At 51.8% G+C, this 21,422-nt stretch overlaps 6 protein-coding genes across 6 annotated transcripts; 3 read left to right on the top strand and 3 right to left on the bottom strand.

Annotated features, from left to right (window-relative positions):
• Positions 1–162: 162 nt before the first annotated feature.
• CC1G_00558 (hypothetical protein) lies at positions 163–2,340 on the bottom strand. Its single transcript, XM_001829327.2, has 9 exons — positions 2,123–2,340; positions 2,042–2,072; positions 1,930–1,989; positions 1,619–1,873; positions 1,542–1,568; positions 1,328–1,490; positions 1,138–1,270; positions 714–1,085; positions 163–662 (listed from the first exon to the last, which is right to left on the bottom strand). Exons 1-9 carry the CDS (start codon positions 2,305–2,307, stop codon positions 215–217), a joined length of 1,674 nt encoding a protein of 557 aa, XP_001829379.1. The 5' UTR covers positions 2,308–2,340; the 3' UTR covers positions 163–214.
• Positions 2,341–2,858: 518 nt separating this feature from the next.
• Positions 2,859–6,553, top strand: CC1G_13743 (u5 small nuclear ribonucleoprotein component; the record flags this gene model as incomplete). Its single annotated transcript, XM_002912165.1, has 14 exons — positions 2,859–3,048; positions 3,105–3,306; positions 3,367–3,505; positions 3,557–3,766; positions 3,821–3,987; positions 4,037–4,161; positions 4,214–4,832; positions 4,882–5,319; positions 5,383–5,596; positions 5,671–5,758; positions 5,817–5,935; positions 5,988–6,246; positions 6,311–6,459; positions 6,512–6,553. 14 exons carry the CDS (start codon positions 2,859–2,861, stop codon positions 6,551–6,553), a joined length of 2,961 nt encoding a protein of 986 aa, XP_002912211.1.
• Positions 6,554–6,779: 226 nt separating this feature from the next.
• CC1G_13742 (calnexin) lies at positions 6,780–9,053 on the top strand (the record flags this gene model as incomplete). Its single annotated transcript, XM_002912164.1, has 7 exons — positions 6,780–6,863; positions 6,926–7,336; positions 7,388–7,506; positions 7,564–7,735; positions 7,790–8,001; positions 8,058–8,592; positions 8,647–9,053. The coding sequence occupies 7 exons, from the start codon at positions 6,780–6,782 to the stop codon at positions 8,752–8,754; spliced, it is 1,641 nt and encodes a 546-aa protein (XP_002912210.1). The 3' UTR covers positions 8,755–9,053.
• Positions 9,054–9,218: 165 nt separating this feature from the next.
• CC1G_00556 (tRNA-dihydrouridine synthase 2) lies at positions 9,219–10,704 on the top strand (the record flags this gene model as incomplete). Its single annotated transcript, XM_001829325.1, has 3 exons — positions 9,219–9,408; positions 9,468–9,566; positions 9,629–10,704. The coding sequence occupies 3 exons, from the start codon at positions 9,219–9,221 to the stop codon at positions 10,702–10,704; spliced, it is 1,365 nt and encodes a 454-aa protein (XP_001829377.1).
• A 44-nt stretch (positions 10,705–10,748) lies between these two features.
• CC1G_13741 (biotin/lipoyl attachment:Carbamoyl-phosphate synthase subunit L) lies at positions 10,749–15,389 on the bottom strand (the record flags this gene model as incomplete). Its single annotated transcript, XM_002912163.1, has 18 exons — positions 10,749–11,504; positions 11,555–12,031; positions 12,084–12,159; positions 12,215–12,360; positions 12,412–12,686; positions 12,737–12,817; positions 12,874–12,896; positions 12,953–13,060; positions 13,117–13,130; positions 13,182–13,229; positions 13,286–13,333; positions 13,394–13,496; positions 13,545–13,605; positions 13,665–13,733; positions 14,208–14,319; positions 14,379–14,945; positions 14,998–15,075; positions 15,138–15,389. 18 exons carry the CDS (start codon positions 15,387–15,389, stop codon positions 10,749–10,751), a joined length of 3,294 nt encoding a protein of 1,097 aa, XP_002912209.1.
• An 899-nt stretch (positions 15,390–16,288) lies between these two features.
• On the bottom strand, positions 16,289–20,692 carry CC1G_00553 (UDP-glucose epimerase; the record flags this gene model as incomplete). Its single annotated transcript, XM_001829322.2, has 13 exons — positions 20,467–20,692; positions 20,323–20,416; positions 19,806–20,270; positions 19,479–19,756; positions 18,946–19,430; positions 18,467–18,893; positions 18,216–18,410; positions 17,591–17,824; positions 17,287–17,536; positions 17,188–17,227; positions 16,987–17,130; positions 16,705–16,932; positions 16,289–16,649 (listed from the first exon to the last, which is right to left on the bottom strand). The coding sequence occupies exons 1-13, from the start codon at positions 20,647–20,649 to the stop codon at positions 16,289–16,291; spliced, it is 3,384 nt and encodes a 1,127-aa protein (XP_001829374.2). The 5' UTR covers positions 20,650–20,692.
• Between the last annotated feature and the right edge of the window lie 730 nt (positions 20,693–21,422).

Below are 21,422 nucleotides of genomic sequence, written 5' to 3'. Positions count from 1 at the left end.
GGAATCCTTGCAAATTCCGAGAAATTGCGTACATTATCTAGCCTGATTTATGTTACCTTCCAGTTCCGAATAATCAAATGACAGCGCAAGAGTCGGAGAGCCGCGTCAAGCCACATCGCCAAGCAACACAAATTCCGCGGTTGAAATAAACGCTAATCGGCAGATTGTAACACTGGTTGTATCGTCGTAATACAGGCATAACGAGACGGTACGTTTATTTGGCTTCTTTTGTGTCCTTCGAATTACCAGCCGACTTTCCACCCTCAGACATCTTCGCTGGAGCGATAGGATCCATCTTGACAACACTGTCCATCGTCAATTCACCCTTAACCAGACCCATGATGACTTTAAACTCAAACTCTGTAATCTCTTTCTTGATCAAGGGCAGTGCGGCAGCGGCACTCGAAACTTGCCAAATCGCCAACGCCTGCGGAATGGCGTCTCTGATGTCTTTGCAGAGGGGGACGATTTCGTTCAAGGGCGCGTTGACTTTGTTCAGACAGTCGAGGGCTGTACACAGGAAATAGGGGTGGTTTTCGTCGTCGAGGGAGTAGAGGTCGGCGGCCTCTTGGTAATGGTCTGCTGCTTGACGGTTGTGGTCGATTCGTTCGTTTTCTTCCTCAGATTCGGATGCCTTGAACATGTGGTACCAGCCGAGGATACTGCGGAACCATTACGCGCTGTTGCTGCGAGTATGAAGGTGGGATACATACCTCAATGCACTAGCTTTCGTGTAGGGCCATGAGGCGGAGAAATGGCCAGGAATGTCCTCTGCCCAAGTTGGGACAGGATCAGAGTCAACATCCTGAATCAAGTCCCGAGCCACTTCTGCCAGGTCCTCTTCTGTGTATGGCGGGTTCGCTGGTACGCCTCCAACGAGCGTCTTGTGCATGTTAAGCATCTTCAGTCGTTTGACTCCTCGGATGAAGCTTCGTTCGAACACAGCCCCCCTCTCGTTCTTCGGGACATCCGGCCACTGTTCGCGGCCCCATTGCAAAACGTTGAGAGCGTTGAGATAGAGCTCATGGGCAGCGTGCCTGTGTCCAGCCAGTTCTGACCTGAAGTACGCGGTGAAGATCCATGTCCTAGAGAGGCGCTTTAGTCGAAGCGAAGACATGAGGCTAAATGGGCATGTACCTAAGAGTGACTGCAATGGCTGGTCGTGTTGCATTCCAGCCATCCTTTGCAAGGCGTTCCACCGCTTCTTTCTTGACCAAGTCAGGGCCGCCTTCTTCAGCCCACCCCTTACATGCCACATTCTCAAATCTGCCTGTGATTATCAGGGTAGGTCATCTTTTGCAAGGTAGAAATCCCGGCATGTACGAACATTGACTTGTGAGTTTCGCGGGGAAGTCGCGGTTATCGAGATGGAACACGCGTTCATCGCATAGGATGCCATTGCAAAGGTTCATCAGCGCGTCAGGCTTTCCGTAGAACATCCCGTTCTCAAATCTGGAAGAGTTGATCATGTCGAGACCCTGCTTGTATTCCTGTAGGCCAGTTAGTAAGTCGAACAGTTACAAGGCATATGTTCAACCCACCTGATAAGCCGATCCAATAACCCATGCCTATAAACCAAGTGAGAATCGAGCCCCGGAGATACAATGGATTCACCAACACTCGAACTGTTGTCCAGTTGGCCAGTTTCGATCAGGCTCTTAGCAACAGTCCAAGGGAGCTTCCGAGCCGTCTTCTCCACACCCATCCGAGAACTTGATCCCTTTGACCTGCTTGCACTTTTCGCCTTTTTCAAGCCCTCTTCAAATTGCACCTTAACAGCCTTGTCTGCGGGCGTCATTGCGGATTCATCGGAAGGCAGACACTCGAGCGCTTTTTGCCATGCTTCTATGCAGTGTTCCCATAATTCCAGCGCCTGAATACGAGATCAAAGTCGGCATTTCGAGGTGGAGGGGCCTGGACGGTACGAACGTGAGCTGCTGCTGCAAGGCGACTCCATGCTTTTGCATACGAAGGGTCCAATGCGATCGCCTGAAATTTTCGTTCACATGAAGAAAACTTGGAGGGCCAGGCAAACGCGCACTTGTTGACAATCCCAAGCAGCGTCCACATATCTGCAGAATACGTTGTAAACCTCGCCAAAGGATTAGAACAGCGTACATACTGATTCGTTGCAAGATACGCAGCCGCTCGGTTTGCAAGCAAGATGTGATTCGTAGGATCCTTTTCGATAGCTTCGGTGTACTTCAAGGATGCCTTCTCGTATTGATTCTTCTTGTACAATTCGTTTCCCTCGAGTTTGAGTTGCTCGATCGCAGCTGTGAGTTCATTTCCTTCTGGGCTCGTCATCGTAGACGTCTGTATGGAACGAGTCAGTGGTGGAGGTCGCGGAGAAGGAGTCGGTCTGGAGTTGTGCCATCATTGTCGGGTTTGTTTTCTTTATACTCAGTGTGCTGGCCACGTTTCTGCACCTCGTTTTCTAGAAATCAAGGGCGTAATCGGGAACACCATAGATGCAGGGTTTTCGTCTGCGCATAGTCGGTGAACGTAGCGGATAACGAATTTCCAGGCGTTTTCTGGTGCTTTTGGAAAGAGAAAAAAGTGTATTGAAGTTTGATAGAGACGCGGCAAAGAAAGAAAAGGCTGTAAAGAAGAAAACCGTACCCTAACGCATCGTTGTCGCTGTTCCCGACGTTCCCAAACGCAAATCCTGGTGCAAAGTCCTACAACGCCAAGACTTGTCGAAAAGCATTGCGGACTTTCAAATTTGTTGCGCGTCAACAGGCGCATCCAAGTCATCCCTTCGGCTTCAACTTTCTCGACCGCGTCTAGCTGGTCGCTTCCCCACATTTTCCTATCCATTTTCCTCGCTCGGACGAGAAAACTAGACTTCGACGATAATGGCTTCATTTGACGACTACGACGAGTTCGGAAACTACATCGGCGCTGACCTCGACTCGGACGATGAGGAGGAGCCGCAAAACCAGTTTCTGCAGCAGGAGACAGTATCGGGAGGTGCTGCGCCATTAGAAGGATTTGACGATGAGCGAATGCAGGAAGCAGATGAGGACGTGACTATGGAGGTCGACGGTGCGCAGGTTATGTTTATTTCGGCGCTCTGGGGTTTCGCTAATGATTGAATGCAGAACCTCCAACGCATAACGCGGTTATATTGCACGAGGATAAGCAATACTATCCGAAAGCCTCAGAAGTGTATGGAGAAGGAGTTGAGACGTTAGTGCAGGAAGAAGATGCCCAGCCTCTGTCCGAGCCCATCGTCGCTCCTGTGAAGGTGCGGAAATGGAATGTGGAGGAGAAGGACATGCCCGAGACGCGTTTCGACAAGGGGTGAGTAATCCTTTTAGACGGGTAAATCATTAGAGCTGAAATCGATATCTCGTTGAATAGATTCTTGCTGAACATGACAGCGTTCCCTGACATGGTTCGCAATGTCGCTGTCGTTGGTCATCTCCACCACGGAAAGACGTCTTTGATGGATATGTTGGTCTTCGAGACCCATAAAATGACCTGGGATGCGGACAAGCCGGTGAGTAGAACCTGAAGACACCCTTTGTACTAAACTAAAGGAAAGTGGTAGCTGCGATACACCGACACACACGTCCTCTCTCGAGAACGAGAAATCTCCATCAAATCGTCACCCATGTCCCTTATCCTCACCGACACACCAGGAAAATCCCACCTCATCCACTTTATCGACACTCCTGGTCATGTCAACTTTGCCGATGAGGTTGCCACAGCCGTTCGTTTGGCCGACGGTATCGTGTTGGTTGTGGACGTCGTTGAAGGGGTGCGCGCAACAATTCGTTTACCACAAGGATGTTTCCGTTGACATTTGCTCTAGCTTATGGTCGGCACAGAAATGATCCTCCGACACGCCATCCAAGAAGGCGTCAAAATCACCCTTGTCGTGAACAAGATTGACCGCCTTATCCTCGAACTCCGAATCAAACCCACCGATGCGTACTACAAGATCAAACACACCATTGAAGAAATCAACACATTCATCAGGTGGGTAGTATTTGCTCAGCGGTATCTAACCTAGCTAATAGACCCCTAGTGGTATTGACCCTGACCCAGAGTTGCGTCTGAGCCCTGAGCGAGGCAATGTCGCCTTCGCCAGCACGGATATGGCCTACTGCTTCACCCTCTACTCGTTCGCTAAAATGTATGCCGACAGCTACGGTGAGTGTACCAACCCTAACTAGGTGGTCCATGTTCTAAGAAGTTTTGATAGGTGGCTTCGACGCCAAAGCATTTGCTGATCGACTTTGGGGTGACATCTACTCCTACAAGGACAAGGGCAAACTCCGCTTCACTCGCAAAGCCGAAGACCCAGAAGCCGAGCGGACATTCGTGCAATTCATCTTGAACCCTGTGTACAAGATCTACAGCCATGTCCTGAGTGAGGAGGCCGACGAATTGAAGGAGACTTTGCGAAGCGTTGGGATCACCTTGAAACCTGTGCTTTACAAGATGGACGTTCGACCGTTGTTGAAGGTTGTACTTGATCAATTCTTTGGTCCTGCCACCGGTTTGGTGGATATGATTGTGAAGCATGTCCCGTCTCCTGTTGCTGGTGCCGCCGACAAAGTGGAATCCACTTATACTGGCCCTCAAACTTCGGAAGTGGCGCTCGCGATGAAGGCTTGTGATCCGGAAGGCCCTGTGATGGTGCAAGTCGCCAAGCTCTACCACACGACCGATGCGCAGTCTTTCCGCGCGTATGGACGTGTCTTGAGTGGAACGCTGCGCAAAGGACAGCCTATCAAGGTGTTGGGAGAGGGCTATTCGCCGGAGGACGAGGAGGACATGATGAAGGCCACCGTGGAGGATCTTTGGATATGCGAATCCAGGTAAATATTGTCCTATTGCAAATGGAGTTCGTGGCTCACCCTGGTCCAGATATTTCATTCCTGCAGAGGAGATTCCAGCTGGGAACCTCGTCCTTATTGGCGGCGTGGACGCTTCAATAACCAAGACTGCAACATTAGCCGGTGTCGACATTGAAGACGACCTTTACATTTTCCGACCAATCAAACATATGACCCAGTCCGTCTTGAAGATCGCTATTGAACCCATTGCACCCTCCGAACTGCCCAAAATGCTTGCTGGTCTACGGAGTATCAACAAGTCCTACCCTCTCGTGTCCACCAAGGTGGAAGAGAGTGGTGAGCACGTCCTTATTGGTACTGGCGAGCTTTATCTGGATTGCGTCATGCACGACTTGCGCAAGCTCTTCTCCGAGATCGAGATCAAGGTGTCGGACCCCGTTACCAAGTTCTGCGAGACCGTTCTCGAGACCAGCGCCTTGAAATGTTATGCCGACACGCCCAACAAGAAGTGAGTTTCCAGAGTGCATTTCTATATCTTTCTACCGTTGCTCATCTCGATTCCTCTTTACAGGAATCGAATTACGATGATTGCGGAACCTTTAGAGCGAGGTATTGCCGAGGACATTGAACGAGGACGTGTCAATATGCGCATGACGGCTAAGGAGCGCGGGAAGTTCTTCGAAGAGAAATACCAGTGGGATTTGCTTGCTTCGCGGTCAATATGGGCATTTGGTCCTGATGATAGCGGGCCGAATATTCTCCTAGATGACACACTACCCTCGCAGGTGCGCTTCATCAATTTAAGACGCGTCTATCAACGTCGTCGTCATTAACTGTGCTTTGCTTGCGTTCTGTGTAGGTCGACAAGAAGCTGCTGGGTACGGTGAAGGAGCATATCAAGCAGGGATTCCAATGGGGAGCACGAGAAGGACCGCTTTGTGATGAGCGTAAGATTCCACTAGGTTCCCCTATCTTTATCTGTTTTCGCTAATTAGGTTTCTGCAGCTATGCGCAATGTCAAGTTCAGGCTTCTCGACACCACTCTCGCTGCAGAACCCATTTTCCGAGGTGGAGGACAAATCGTACCCACGGCTCGTCGCGTGTGCTATTCTTCCTTCCTTATGGTAAGTATATTCTTTCTATACATTTGTACAGAAACTTACGTGGAAGGTGTAGGCTACCCCCCGGTTGCTTGAACCCGTGTATTACGTTGAAGTGCAAGCGCCTGCGGATTGCATCTCTGCGGTCTACACCGTTCTCGCTCGGCGTCGTGGACACGTAACGCAGGATATCCCCAAAGCGGGTTCGCCACTGTACACAGTGAAAGCCCTCATCCCGGTCATTGATGCCAACGGATTTGAGACGGACTTGCGAACCGCGACCCAAGGACAAGCATTCTGCTTGCAGGTGTTTGACCATTGGTCCATCGTCCCAGGTGAGAACATTAAGATATGCTTCTTGACTTCGTGCGGGGATTGACTCGCGTGGCTTTGGTGTAGGTGATCCCACGGACACGACGATCAAGCTTCGACCTCTCGAGCCGGCTTCTGGTCAGGCTCTGGCACGGGACCTGGTGCTTAAAACTCGGAGGCGCAAGGGCCTGGGAGACCAGATTGCCGTGTCCAAGTATCTGGACGATGAGTTTGTGGTAAGTGTCTCTATTTTCTGTGGGTTGAGCCAAGCTGATTTAGCTGTGATAGTTGGCCCTGTCGGCGTCTGGACATGCTGATTTACTGGGGTAGATGTGTTGTTTAACGAGCGTATATGTTGTTGTATGACTACCTAATGGAGCTATCAATGCGGCGAACATCATCGAACGTCGCGGATACGTGTAACCTTAACCCGAGTCTTGCCACGTATGCCAAAGTTTGGCGCGCCCAAGGTATTTAGGATTGAGTGTGTATGAAATTGGGGTTCATCACCTCTTTCAATTATCTCCTCGTTGTACTTGTTGGTCCTTCGTATACAATGCGAAGCGTATCGCTCACCGTCCTCGCAGTCGCCGCCACTGGCGCATTGGCCAGCTCTGAAGCCGCAAAGCCCCAGTTCACTGTAAGAAGCTATGACGACGTTCATTCAACAATACAAATGGACTAACGGTGCACCGGTTTCAGCCCACAAACATCAAGGCGCCTTTCATCGAACAGTTCACCGATGACTGGTCAAAGCGATGGACACCCTCTGAGGCTACCAAGAAGACTCCCGTAGGCGGCGAGACCTTCAGCTACGTTGGCAAGTGGCAGGTTGAGGAGCCTTCCGACGCTGTCATCGAAGGCGACAAGGGTCTCGTTGCGAAGAGCAAGGCTGCCCACCACGCCATCTCTGCCGCCTTCTCCAAGCCTATCGACTTCAAGAAGCAGCCCCTCGTTGTTCAGTATGAAGTCAAGTACCAAAAGGGAGGCAACTGCGGTGGTGGTTACCTCAAGCTCTTGGAGGACGGTTTCCAGACTAGCGGCAAGGAGTTCTCTGATACCACTCCTTGGGTCATCATGTTTGGCCCTGACCTTACTTGCCCTGGTACAAAGGTGCGTTGTCTCCATTCGTAAAAGGCGGTTTACTGAATGGGCGTCTGTTAGGTGCACTTCATTGTTCGCCACAAGAGCCCCAAGACTGGTGATGTTGAGGAGAAGCACCTCAAGCCTGCTCCTCAACCTTCCATTGAGAAGCTCACCAACCTCTACACTCTCATTCTCCAGTAAGCCTCGATGTTAACTTCAACGTTATTATTGGCTCTTAAGCTCGCGTCCCGCAGCCCCAACAACACCTACAACGTTCTCGTCAACGGCGAGTCTAGCAAGACTGGAAGCCTCCTCGAGGACTTCGATCCCCCCGTCAACCCGCCCAAGGAAATTGACGATCCTGAAGACAAGAAACCCGACGACTGGGTTGACCAGGACAAGATCCCCGACCCTGACGCCAAGAAGGTGTGTTCATACACGTTCCCGCTTCATCATTCATGTATTGATCCCCGTTCATAGCCTGATGACTGGGACGAAGATGCTCCCTACGAAATCATCGACGAGGACGCCGAGAAGCCCAAGGGCTGGTTGGATGACGAGCCTTTGACTATCCCTGACCCTGACGCCACCAAGCCCGAAGAGTGGGACGATGAGGAAGACGGTGAATGGATTCCCCCCACTATTCCCAACCCCAAGTGCTCTGAAGCTCCTGGCTGCGGTGAATGGAAGAAGTACGTCGTTTCCCGTGTTAGGTATTCGCGCCCTTCCTAATTCACTTTCCTTCTAGGCCTTACAAGCCCAACCCTGACTACAAGGGCAAGTGGGTCCCTCCCCTCATTGACAATCCCGAGTACAAGGGTGTCTGGCTCCCTCGCCGAATTCCCAACCCCGCCTACTTCCTCGATGAGACCCCTGTCAAGAGCCTTCCTAAGATCGGTGGTGTCGGTATTGAGCTCTGGACCATGACTGAGGATATTCTCTTCGACAACTTGTACATCGGCCACTCCATTGAGGACGCTCAGAAGCTCGCCAAGGAGACCTTCGAGATCAAGAAGCCCCTCGAGGTTGCCGCCAGCAAGAAGCCCGAGCCCGCTGCTGAGGAGGACGCTGAGGAGCCTATCTCCTTCAAGGAAGACCCTATTGAATGGATCCGCTCCCATGTCCTTGACTTCCTCGACGCCGCCAAGTCTGACCCCTTCGGTGCCTTCAAGACCCAGCCTGAGATCGGTGCTGTCATCATTGGTGCTATCTTCACTCTCTTCGGTATGATTGGTGCTCTCTTCGGCCTCGTTGGCAACGCCTCCAAGCCCGTTATCACCAAGGTTCGTCTCTTTCTATCCTTAGACCGTGGTACATGGGTTGATCGACCACTACAGACTCCCAAGAAGGCCGACAAGAAGGATGAGGCTCCCGTTGCTCCTGCCGGTGGTGAGAAGAAGGACGACGAGAAGGTCAAGAAGCGCGCTGCTGCTGGCAAGTCATAAACAAACTCGACTGTCACCACATGCGCATTCCTTTGGGGTTCTTCGAGAGGGGGTACGAGAGGGGTTACTATTATTATTGCATTCCACGATCATTTCATATCGTCCAAGTGATTCATACCTGGCTCTGCTGTGTTCGCCGTCCACATTCTCTTCGAGGTTTCTGCCTTGCTTTTTTGATACCGTCCGTAGTTTAGCTAGTTCATCTGTTTTACTTTGGACACGCCTTGGGTCTTCGCGGGTGGAGAGGACTTGAGCGTTGTTACAGTTATAATCAAAAGCTCGCCAATATATCCACTCAAAAACAAACTCACCTGTGTGATGACCTTGAAGGAGGCGAAGTCCCATCGGGACGTTGGGCTTTGATCCGGACAGAAATTATTCTCGGAAGCTTTAGCCAAACAAAAGCTCCGACGCACAGATTCTGACTCCAACTTCGACCATACCCCTCGTCCCTTCTTGTCTTTATGCGCGGCTGGACGAAGGACTTTGTCCGATCTGTAAAGGATATCCTGAATACCCTCAAGATGTCAGACCGACGCTCCCGCTCAGTTTCTCCCGACCCAAGAGCACCCAAACGCCAAAAGATTGGCCACCTAACCAAGGAAGATTTCAAAAATGGAATCTTTTTGGCACCTATGGTTCGTTCTGGAGCTTGTGAGTAGAATTAAAAGACTGAAATACAGTCGCAGAAACTGACTAAAGATGACACACAGTGCCAACGCGTCTATTTGCTCTGAAGCACGGCGCTACGCTCGTTTGGGGTCCTGAGATCGTGGACAAAGCAATCCTCCACGCAAAACGTGAAGTAGATCGTGCGTATACAGAATGCTTTTCACCTTTGGTTTACGTTTAATTCGATTTCCAAAATTTATAGCTGTGACTGGAGTAGTCTCCTACAACGGCGTCTCCCGCGCCATCTTCACAACGCATCCCATCGAAAAACCCTACCTAATCTACCAAATCGGTTCAGCCGACCCCGAACTGGCAGTCCAAGCCGCCAAAACCGTCCAGCAAGACGTCTCCGGCATCGACCTCAACTGCGGTTGTCCCAAACCTTTCTCAACGCACGCCGGCATGGGCGCCGCACTCCTCACCAACCCCGACCTGCTGATCTCGATCCTCGAAGCGTTGCGCAAAGCGATGCCACCTGAGATTACGGTTACGGCGAAGATTAGATTGCTGCCTAGCCAGGAGGATACGTTGAAGCTTGTGGAGCGGATTGTCAATACGGGAGTGAGTGCCTTGACGGTCCACTGCCGGACGAGGAATATGAGGGAGAAGGATCGGGCAGTCATTGAGAGGCTAAATGAGATTGTGGAGTTTGTGGAGAAGATGGGGAAGGGGATTGCTGTCATTGAGAATGGGGATTGCTTGGACTGGGAGGATGCGAAGAGAGTGAGGAGGGTGACGGGAGCGCATTCGGTTATGATCGCGAGAGGCGCGGAGGCGAATCCTTCTTGTTTCTCGGAGAAGCCGCTTGTGGATGTCGAGAGGACGTTGTGGCCTTCGTACTTCCGCTTGTGCAAGTACCTCGGTCATCATTGGGGTCTCACAAAGTACTGCATCGCGCAGTTCAGGTCGACCAGGGTCGAAGTCACCAAGGCGGAAGCGGCGGATATTCGCCAGCGTCTATCGCAAGCCAAGGACTACGACAACATGACGGACTTTGTGAAGGAGTGGACAGGCGAAGAGGAGATGAAGGAGATTGTTGACGCTATCAACAATAACTGCCCAAGGCAGCGCCGAATGCTGCCCTCGTCGTTCGCTCTGTCACCAGAAGAGGCTGAGAAGTTCGTCACGCCTTCTGCGACTCAAAACCCGGAGCCTCCAACTTCAGGGGCACCGCTGCTACCTTCTAACATTGAAAGGGACGCGTCAAACTTCCCACCACCACCTGCACTGACACCTACACCGTCCAGCGCAATCCCTTCTGCTCCGCTATCGGTATAGATTCCAGTTAATATACACACTCATGATCAAATATACTGTTAAATTTAATCTGCTGCGACTTCTTCAGGCTCAATATCCACAAGTTCTCGTCCCTCCTCCACCATCTCCCCGTTCTTGCATCCAACAGCTTTCACAATACCGGAAACATCGCTTCTCAAGACGGTCTCGGTCTTCATGCTCTCCAACACAACGACGGCTTGGCCCTTTTCGACGCGGTCTCCTGGTTTGACTCTGACTTCGACCACCAAACTGGGCATGGGTGCTCGCAATCCGCCCTTGTGGGCGTTGAGCACATCGCTTCCGAGCGACTGCAGCCACTTGGGCGAGGGAATAACCAACGACGTCTTTTGTCCGTCACTGAAAATATGCACTCTCTCCATGCTGTTGTGGGACTGCGACGCTGGGAGACCCGGCGGTGGTGGCTGCGAAACGATAGTCGGCCTGACAAATCGACCACCGATCTGGCTCGACAAGGTTGTCGAGTCCACCAACTGAGCTGGGACAGACGAGAATGTGTGTTTACCAGAAGGCGCGTTGACAACGACGTCGAATTTGTGTCCTTCGACGGGTGAAATTTCAACGGTGATTGGAGTCTCTGCTGCATCGTCAGTTTGCAAGGTGATTGTTCGTCGGTACTTGTCTCCGCCGAATCGCCGGGATGCGAGAGTTGACCAGGGTGAGGTCTGGTTAGATCTGAGGTGATGCCCTTCAGCATCGCGAAGGGCGACGAATAGCCCGACTTGGGCCAGGACCTCGGGTGAAGGTTCGGGGAGAGGAGGGAACAACTCTTGGAAGTGTTTCTACTGCCGCGTTAGTTAAACCATTGGTGACTCGCAAGTAAAGAGCTTACAGGAATGAACCCAGTCTCGACGTCGCCCTCGATGAAGGCAGAGTTTCCAGCCAAAGTTCGAAGGAACTCCACGTTCGTGGACACACCAACGACATGATAATCATCCAGTGCCTTTCTCAACATCCGCAATGCTTCGGTTCTGTCACTTCCGTGAACTACAACTTTGGCAATCATAGGGTCGTAAAAGACTCCAATCTGCGCCCCCTGGGTGAACCCTTGTTCAATACGCAAAGCAGGCTTGAGGGAAGGGTCGATCGAGGGTTGGATGGCAAGCAATGAGGCACCGTCTTCCGCGGTCCTCGAAGGGAACGTAGGGGCGAAGACATGGGTGGGTGGAGGGGTGGATAGATACAGCAAATTTCCAGAGTCTGGTAGGAAGTTGTTTCGTGGATTCTCCGCGTAGATACGGGCTTCGAACGCGTGTCCAACGAGGGGAATAGAAGACTGCGAGAGAGGCAGAGGATTTCCTGCCGCAACCTGTGCATGTATAAGGCCAACGTGCATACGAGACAACGAATTTTCTGCGTACCTCAAGTTGCCATTCTACGAGATCTAACCCAGTGATCATTTCAGTAACAGGATGTTCGACCTGCAACCGGGTGTTCCTGTAGCAAAGCGTGAGTTTATCCCACACAGGCCAAAAGCGGTAGAGAAACCCACATTTCCATGAAGTAGAAGTCCTGGGTATCGTTGTCGAAGATGAACTCGACAGTACCAGCGCCAACATAATTGACAGCTCGTGCGGCAGCGATTGCCTTTGCGCTCAAGTCCGCGCGAAGCTCTGGAGATAGGCCTGGTGCGGGGGCCTAGTCGGACTATCAGCTACACATGGTGGAGTAAAAGGTGTGAGCACCTACTTCCTCAATGATCTTCTGGTTTCGTCTCTGAACCGAGCAGTCTCGCTCCCAGAGACTGACCACATTGCCCAACGTATCGGCAAACACCTGGACCTCAACATGTCGTGGGCGTTGAATGTATTTCTCCACAAGAACGGTATCATTGCCGAAAGACTTGAGGGACTCTCGCTTGGCAGAAAGTAGACCCTCTTCGAAGGCTTCTCGAGTAGGCTCGAGGACAGTTCGCATTCCCTTGCCGCCGCCCCCATGGATGGCCTTGATCAAGACAGGGAATCCTGGTTCGATGCTGAGCGTGAATGACGTGACGAGTGCAGCTCATACATACCTATTTTCTGTGCCTCTTGAAACAGGAAGTCGGGGTCTTGCTTGTCACCGTGATAGCCGGGGACACATGGAACACCAGCGCCTGGCAGGAAGGAAAGGTCAATCTTGAGGCCTTCCTTCAAAGTGCGGCTTCCTTACTCGACATGATGTTCTTCGACTCGCTGGCAGAAAGGTTCAGCTCAAAGTGGACAACAGATGAAATCACAGCGATCTCTACCTCTTCGAGCCCATGCTGATGATAGCACTGGCTGGTGGGCCAATGAATACAATCCCTTCTGCTGCCAGTTGCTCGGCAAACTTTGCATTCTCGCTCAGGAACCCGTAGCTGTGATTGACGCCTCTTGAGTACCGTACTGATTGTAGAAGGTGGAGAGGCTTTACCCTGGGTGGACTGCCTAGAACTACTGTGAGTAGAAGCTCGGGGTAGTAATGGGAAGTGGACGTACCTGTGCACCACTTTGGTGACAGACCTGAATAATCTTGTCCATCCTGAGCTATCCTCTTCTCAGTAATTGTTCCAGGGCGCGCGAAAGAAGTCTGGACAACTAACATAACTCTCAGCGGAAGGAGCAGGGCCAATGTTGTACGCTTCGTCCGCCTAACAGACAATACAGAGAGTCAGCTCACTGTCACCGCCAATGAATCTATAGGATAGTACCAGCTTGACGTGAAGCGAATCCTTGTCGACATCGCTGTATACAGCAACAGTTTTGATTCCGAGTTTGCGAGCAGTTCGAATGACCCGGCATGCAATTTCACCTCTGAAAGGTGTTAACTCGCGGAAGGGTAGACAGCCTTGAGCTACTTACCTGTTTGCAATCAGGATCTTGTCAAAATGGGGCTTCCGGGGAGATGCTGAAGCAGAGGCGACTGAGGGGTAACCCGGTATTGGCATCCGACCTTCCAGTTTACCACAACCGGGAACATACCTCTGCTCTCAGTAGCATAGTTCCGACTTCCCATTGACAAAGGCAAGACCCTAGGCTTTTCGTTGAAGACTGCGGTTGACCTTTTAGCTACGGTCGTCGACGTCGAGATACCCCGCGATGTCGAGCGGGGCAGTGACCCCAGGGTTCGGCAGCTATTGACGGCGATACGGGACTTCAGCGCCCCTGTAAGATGCTTTGGATTGGTAATTCCCTGGTTCGACAGCATACTGTGATCGTTGTGTACGACGATGAAGAAGGGATTCCTGGTGGTTGGGAGAGAACAAATGTGCAGCGAGGTTCTCATGGACGGAGCTTGCAAGTTATCCAGGCGGATATGGTCACGTGAATGATGGCGCGTCAAGACCCGCGACGCGGGCGCTCGGATGCTTTTGGCGTCATTGAGGGATACTAATAGGGGTACATGGCATGCTACGGTCTGCTACGGTACTTCGATAGTTTTACGGCGTTAATCAGATACTTTAACAACTACCTTCCTTCCTCCTACTTTATTCTCCCGCAACAGATCAAATGCATCATTCACACGTTCCAGGAAGCGCCCTTTGTCGTGCATCGCAATTGCATTGGGTTTGATGAGCCCCTGTTCCAATAAGCGCGGAACGATAACAGGCATCAAGGTGTTAGCCAGGCGCTCGTCCTAGGAGACGTCAAGTGGTGAGAACAATCACACGGGACTTCCATATGGGTAGAACCTACCTGCTGGTACAAGAATGTCCTAACAGCAATAAACTCGACATCTTTCGGGAACTGGTTAGCTAGCACAGGCGGCGCCTCGAACAACATCTCCGAGCCTCCAGTCAGATCACCCTTGTGCTTGAGTGGACCAAGGAAAGAAAGCTTCCCTCCCGGACGAATGACCTTGGCGATCGCTTCGAACGATTCGTCCAGCGATACACAGTCCACCACAAGTTCGACTTTGCCGTCCCCGCCAACAGCTTTGGCGACGTCATCGACGAGCGAGGGGCTGCGGTAGTCGACGACATGACCGGCTCCGATTGACTTGAGATATTCTGTGTGTTTTGACGAGGCGACGGCAATGATATTCGTGTATTTCGCCAACTTGAGAAGTTGAATGGCGTATTGGCCAGAGGTAGCACCAGCGCCGTAGATGAGGATGGGTCGGTTCGCGTTGGGAGGTGTTTCCTTGGGCGGGAACTCATCTTCTCTCCAGGGAAGGGAGAGTTGATTGAACAAGGTGTAGAAGGAAGTGACCAAGTTGTCCGGGATGGTAACAGCTTCCTCCAAGCTCAGGTTTGCGGGAACCTGACAAGTATCAGATGGTTGGTCTCCAGAGGCGAAGCACTTTGGGACACACCTTTGCGATGACCGACCTAGGCTGAACAGTGTACTCGTGCATTCCCTTGTACACCGGGTTATACGAGAATGCCACAACCTATCAGTTACAGTGCCGATTTAGTGGGTTCATCAAACGGAAGACAATACTCATAAACGTACTCGGTCTCCTTCCTTCAAGTCGTTCACTCCGTCTCCAACCTTTGAGACAGTACCGCTGGCATTCAATCCAAACTGCCCAGGGTACTGCTGAACATAAAACCCACTGTCTGCTTGATACAGGTCGAACGGCGTCAACGAGGAATACTCCACTTTGATTAGGGCCTGATCTGGTCCAATCTCGGTGGGTATGTCCTTTTGCAACGCCTCGACGCGACCTGGAGCGGTAGTAGCAACGTAGGTGTACTGTGCCATGATGAGAACGGTAGCAGAGGGTCAATGGAATTCTCGAGAAAGATTGTGAGTCGAAGCCCCCGCTGACGTCGTGGTTTAAATACAGTCGAGAGTAGCGTTCTTCCCCTTTAAGCAAGCGCTCACATTGTCTCTCTTCCCCACGAGAACCGTCGTTGCTGACATATCCAACGGCGAAAGAAATCCAAATCTGATGGCCAATGTATGGGCGCCTCTATTGGTAAGACTGCTTGCTAAGACGCGGGGCTCTCTGAAGTGCAAGTAAATGGGCGCTACGGGTTACACGGTGTGGTTTTTGGCGAATTGCGAGACATGACACATAACAACGAGCGTACAGCGGGGCCAGGGGAGAGATATGGCATCGGGAGTTTCACACGACGTCCCGAGTCTGTAACTCGGCTTGTTCGGCGCCTATGCCAGCCTATATACCGCACCTTAAGCCTCGACCCACATTGGGATAGAGCCAACGAACCGATGACTTCGCCCAGTGGGTAGTGTAGATTTTCTGACAACAAGAGATACAGTCCTTTTGAATTAGTCATTACTCAGACAAGTACCTAAACGACTCGGTCGCCAACGAGAGGAAAAGAAAAGAACCGCAATCTAAACCTCGAAAACTGAAAGGGCTCTACCAGTCTACTACTATGTAGATAAAGTCATAAAAAGGGCAATGGATCCAGGAGAGCCCATGAATCCCGCGAATTAATCTAAAGGGTAATTAAGGGTGGAATAAGAGGTCATAATACGGTAAGTAGTAAAGGAAAAGCCGAATCTGAAGGCGAGAAAGACTACACAGCGTGGATGGGATATATAATGCGGGGTCGTGTCCAAACTGGGGTTTCAAAAGGGTCTATGGAAAGACCAAGTCCAAAAGGTGGCTGCAGAATCATCACGAGCTCGTGTTAGACATGGCCATTCATATAGGCAACATTGCCGCTTCCGTTAAAGTAGGTATGAACAGCGTTCATAACATTCGTGTATACGCCGTTACCATTGGTGTAGATTGCGCCGGTGCCGTTGGTATACGCAGATTTACCGTTTGTCAATGGACGGCTGTTCGTATTAGCGAGAACCCCGTTGGTGAATGACTTGGCATGGCCGTTGAATCCGTTAACGGTAGGAGACTCCTCGTAGCCATAAGGATTCTTGGTTTGCCAATTCCAAAGGTCTCGGCACATAGTCTCCAAGTCTTGCGGTGCCCTAAATCCAAGCTCTCGCTCTGCCAACGAAGGGTCTGCAGTCAAGTCAGGCACATCGCCCCGTCTGGAACGCTCGGATCAGCCACTCGGTGATGTCGGCGGGTATGTCAAGCGCCTACCTTCGACTGACAATCTCGCAGCGGTAATCAAAACCGGTCGCTTTCCGCATCGCCTCGACGATCTGCAAAACGCTGAAACCTTTGCCTCTACCGAGGTTATAGCTTTTGAAGAAGACCTCGGACTTGGGGTTGAAGATGGTAGAGTTGGGGGAGAGGCCGTCGAGGGCTAGAACGTGGCCTCCCGCCAAGTCTAGGACGTGCAAATAATCCCGGACGCACGTTCCGTCCCTTTTGGTCTAGGTAAGTTCGGAGGAGGGAAAAAAGGTTAAGGATAAGACTCACGGAGTTGGGTAATCGTTGCCGAAAACTTTAAGGGTGGCGTCTTTGACGCGTCCGATGGCCATTTGCGCCAGGAGCGGGAGGAGATTCCCTGGCCGACCGAGGGGATCCTCGCCAATATGACCGGATGGGTGTGCACCTGCGGGGCTATCGAAAAAACGCGTTAAATTCGAGAAGTCTTGTAGAAGAGGTGGTTCGATTCACTTGAAATATCTGAGTGAGAGTGCACGCCACTTCTGATCAGCTAATGACAGGGAATTAGTTAGCCTGTCCCCGAGCATCGACGCGATAGTGAAGACGTACACCGGCAGAGATCTTCAAGAATGTGTTCAACCATGATTTTGGTTCGTCCGTAAGGGCTGTCTGCCTGTAAGCGTGTTCCCTCGGGTATAGGAATAGTTGGCGGGGTTCCGTAGACCGTAGCAGACGACGAATAGACAATGCGATGACAGTCAAACTCGTCCATAACTCTCAGAAGGGTTACTGAAGCAGCGACATTATTGTGGTAGTAGTCCAGAGGGACCTCGGAAGATTCGCCGACAGCTTTACGAGCCTGAAAAAAATGGTTCTGGAGGAGGCGAGAGGGAAAAGCAGACACCGGACGCACTGCGATGTGGATGACACCCCAAATTCCCCCTTTTCCATATCTCTGGAAAACAGCTCGTAGTTGGTCTGCCTGGGCGAGGTCACATTTGTAGGCGTCGATTTCTGTGCTCTCGATTTCCTGCTGTGTTGGGTTTGGAGGTAGTTCGCTTCTCGATAGTTGTGAGACGCGTTTCAGAGCTTCCCGCTTGGAGTTGTGGTGGTTGTCGACTGAAATAACCTTGTACCGGCGAGTTTTCTGTAGAGCATAAATGACATGAGACCCTGGGGTACCCCGTACACTGAGCGGAAAAAGCGGTTTTTAGATTGCAGATGCGCTAACCGATGTATCCAGCCCCTCCAGTCACCAACACATTCTGTGTCTGTCGTGAGTCTCAGGCGAGCGGAAAAAAGAGACGAAACTCACTTTAAGCGGGTATTGTTGCACAGGCATCCAGACGTTGAGTCGCAGGCAAAGGGAGACTGAGCAGGAGTGAGGGAATCGACCAAGCGCGGCTTAGTGGAACGGTTTGCAAAGACTTATCGTCGCATTCAACCTGAACCCACCCGATCACGCCAGGCCAAACAAAGTTTCTTCTCGGAAGTATCAACTACAATCCTGGCCATTAGCTTTCCATTTCTACTTTTACTTTTTGACTGGCTTCCCCTCCCCCCTCAACAGCCTCTTCTACGGATTCGCCCCGTAAATTTCGCTCCTTGTCACCCTTGCAATTATCTATCTCGTTGACGAGCAGCTCCAAGTCGCCCGTGCCTATCTTTCCAAAGTGTTGCAGGTGCTGTTCTCGTGCCGTTCGAAGACCCAACCAGGTCAGCCGCAGCTTGTCCTATCAAACCAGTTTAATTCGTAATAGAATCAATCAACGACGAGAAGTGGTCTCACCTCCTCAAATTTCTTAATCTGGGGGTCCGTGGTTGGCGGCGGCGGAACGAACGGTGAGGGTGCCGGAGCTGAAGGTGTTGGCGTGGGTGCAGCCGGTGCAGGGGTGGCTGCCTTTGGCGCCTCTTGAGATGGGGAAGGCTTGACAGGAGAGCCAGGTTTGGGCGGCAGTGAGGGATGTAACGGCGAATTGCCAGCAGCGGGGACTGGTTTGGGTGCTGCAAGTTCAGGCTCTTGCTTCCCTTCCGGCTTCTCAGAAGGGGTCGGGGCGGGGGCGGGAGCTGGTGGCGCTGCGGCAGCCTTTGCAGCAGCAGCCCTCGCCTGTGCCTTGGCGACCCGCTCTGCTGCCATGGCCAGCTGCCGTTTCCGCATCTCTATCTGGGCGTCATAACGCTTAAGCTGCTTCACGAAGTCCTTCACATCGCCAGGTCTGGAACACAGAGTTAATTCTCGTTTGGATTTTATGAACGAGCCAAACTCACTGGAATGGATTTTCGAGATCGTATAGGGACCTGTAGCCCATCTCCCAGATCTCTGTTAATGGTTCTGTTCCATATGCCCACTTCCAAGGTTCGGGTTGCGTTCGCAACTCGTCGCGGAACTGGCGCGTTGCTTCGAACATGTCCACCTTCTTCCCATCGACCTCCTGGCTCCAAGGTTCTTTATCGAATGGAACACATATCTCATTCTTCCATTTCACCCAGTTCCTCTCGCGGTCAAGGATGGTTGTGACGGTGTCCGAGAATTGTCGGCCGTTGGGTGTTGTTTGCCGTAGTTCCTCAGTGACCTTGTTAATGTATTCCTGCACCCAACGAGCATCGTCTGGCTCGAGTGTAAAGTCCATTTGCAGTGATCGGTTTCGAAGGGTGGCCCATCCTTCCTTTGCTTCCTTGGTGAAGGTGAGGAGGTGGTGGAGAAGGATCAGCATTTGGAACAGGAATTGTCTTCGGAAATGCGTGTCCGCGATCTAAGGCGAAGGTCAGTCAAAGAACAAATTTGAAGCCAGAATGCGCACCTCGAGGTCTAGTAACTCTGGACTGGTAAGGAACTTGGCAAAGAAGTATTCGGTGACATTGGATTCCTCGGCTTCAGGTTCGCGTTTCCGCTTCAGCCCTGCACCAGGACCAGTCAAGTTGCGACTGCCCATCATCGCCCGCTCCTTCGCAGTAGCCTCCTTGATGACGGGGATGACTTTGTTGATAGACGCCCTAAAGTCTTCCAATGCCCCCTTGTTTGCGAACTCTGTCGGCTTGGAAAAGTACAGCTGCAGTGACCAGAACGTGTTGTAGAAGTCTGATAGCTATGAGCACTAATGAACAAGCAATAGAAACGGGCCACACACCTTCCCTCTTCTCTGCAGCAGTCTGAGGGGCAGGCTGGGATTCTTTCGTATCCACCTGCATCTTATCATCCTGTGTCTGGGACTCGTCCGCCGGAGCCATCTCCACGTCCTCGTCCTCACTCGAAACCACCTTCTCTTTGTCCGAGTATTTCACCCCCTCCCATGTGGGTCCATACTCTCCCCGCAGATTAACACCACTCCTCTCTCCAAGCGGGAACACACCGCTCAAGAACGTCAATATCCGACCACAAAAAATAGTCGTAGACCCCATCTTGGATAACCGACGTAGCAGTTCGTTGAGTGTCCGAAGCAGGATGAGTGCTTTGCCCTTCTGTGGAACCATTCCCTCTGTGAGGCGTGATGCACGGTCCTCTATCCACGAGAATATCTGGGAACATGAGGCGATGGTTTGTGTTTCGAGGAGGTCTTGGAGGACGAGGAAAGGGAAGGTTTGTTCGCAGGCGTCTGGTCGAGTGCTAGGTTGGTGATAATGGTCCAACTGGGGTCGAGTACGCACCTTGTTCGGTGAATATGAGGACAATGTCAAGTTTGTCACGGAGTTCGTCGTAATAGGCGACGTCGTTTGAGTTCAGGGCTTGCCCTTCCGTTCCCTGTAGTCTGCTGTAGATTCAAAGGGTGCAGAGAGCCAATAAATACGCACTGCCAGTCTAAATATCTCTTCCCTCAACAAATACTCCCATTGACTCTTCCAGTTTTCCGACGAAGCACGCGCTTTAGCATCCTCCAATGTCTGCTTGACAAGTTCCTCTAGTTTCTTCTGGTCGGCTGGCGGTGCAGGCAACGATTCCAACAGCTTTTGGAGATGAGGGCGTAAAGAAACCATCGAGCCAGCAAGGAGACGAGAAAGCAGGAATTGCTTCCGAGGGTATTGTGGTGGTTGTTTAGACGAAGGGACGGGACGGCCCCCGCATCCGCGGCATCGCCGCAAGCGACTTTGTTTGTTCGACTCATGACACGGGCGCTAATAAGAACGCAGTGCCGTTCAAAAGGCATGAGGCTTCGTTCGGTCGCCACCGAGTTTCTTTGTTGGATACCACCACAATCCCAACCATGCCCCCTCGCAGACCCTACGATGGCTTCCGTCGTAAACTAGTTCTGGCTTTCGATGTTGGCACGACGTATAGTGGGATATCCTACAGGTAACGTACTCTCGCCCAGGACCCTTCCAAATTCCCCGAAATTGAAGGAAGAAATTCGTCTGTAGTATTCTGGATCCAGGCCACGTTCCTGAGATCAAGGGTGTAACACGGTGGGCAACTTATAGCGCCAAATTGGAAGCCAAAGGCTCACCACGATGGCTATAGATTCCCCGCTCATGAGCAGATTAGCGGCGCTTCGAAGATCCCAACCGTCATCTACTACGATAAGGCTGGAAACGTATGCGCGGTCGGTGCCGAGGCTCAGAGAGAGGGTATCTTCGAGCAGGCAGAGGACGAAGGATGGGTGAAGAGCGAATGGTACTCTCCGATCCCCCTCGTCGTCAAGAGCGATCCTTACCACTCGATTCCGCAGGTTCAAGCTCCATATCCGCCCCAAGACAGACGCGACCCGCCAACTCACAGCAGCAATTCCACCTCTGCCTCTTAACAAGACTGT

This window comes from Coprinopsis cinerea (genome assembly GCF_000182895.1).
Source record: "Coprinopsis cinerea okayama7#130 chromosome 1 map unlocalized cont3.1, whole genome shotgun sequence".
In the NCBI taxonomy this organism is placed as follows: Eukaryota; Fungi; Basidiomycota; class Agaricomycetes; order Agaricales; family Psathyrellaceae; genus Coprinopsis; species Coprinopsis cinerea.
The sequence above is the reverse complement of the archived record's forward strand: the minus strand, read 5'-3'. Positions and strand labels throughout refer to the sequence as shown.

Coding starts and splice junctions, on each gene's coding strand:
- CC1G_00558 (XM_001829327.2), bottom strand. CDS start 2,307: ATGACGAGCCCAGAAGGAAATGAACTCACAGCTGCGATCGAGCAACTC. Junction 2,073..2,122: donor GCGTATCTTGCAACGAATCA/GTATGTACGCTG, acceptor CGTATTCTGCAG/ATATGTGGACGCTGCTTGGG. Junction 1,271..1,327: donor CGCGAAACTCACAAGTCAAT/GTTCGTACATGC, acceptor TGATAATCACAG/GCAGATTTGAGAATGTGGCA.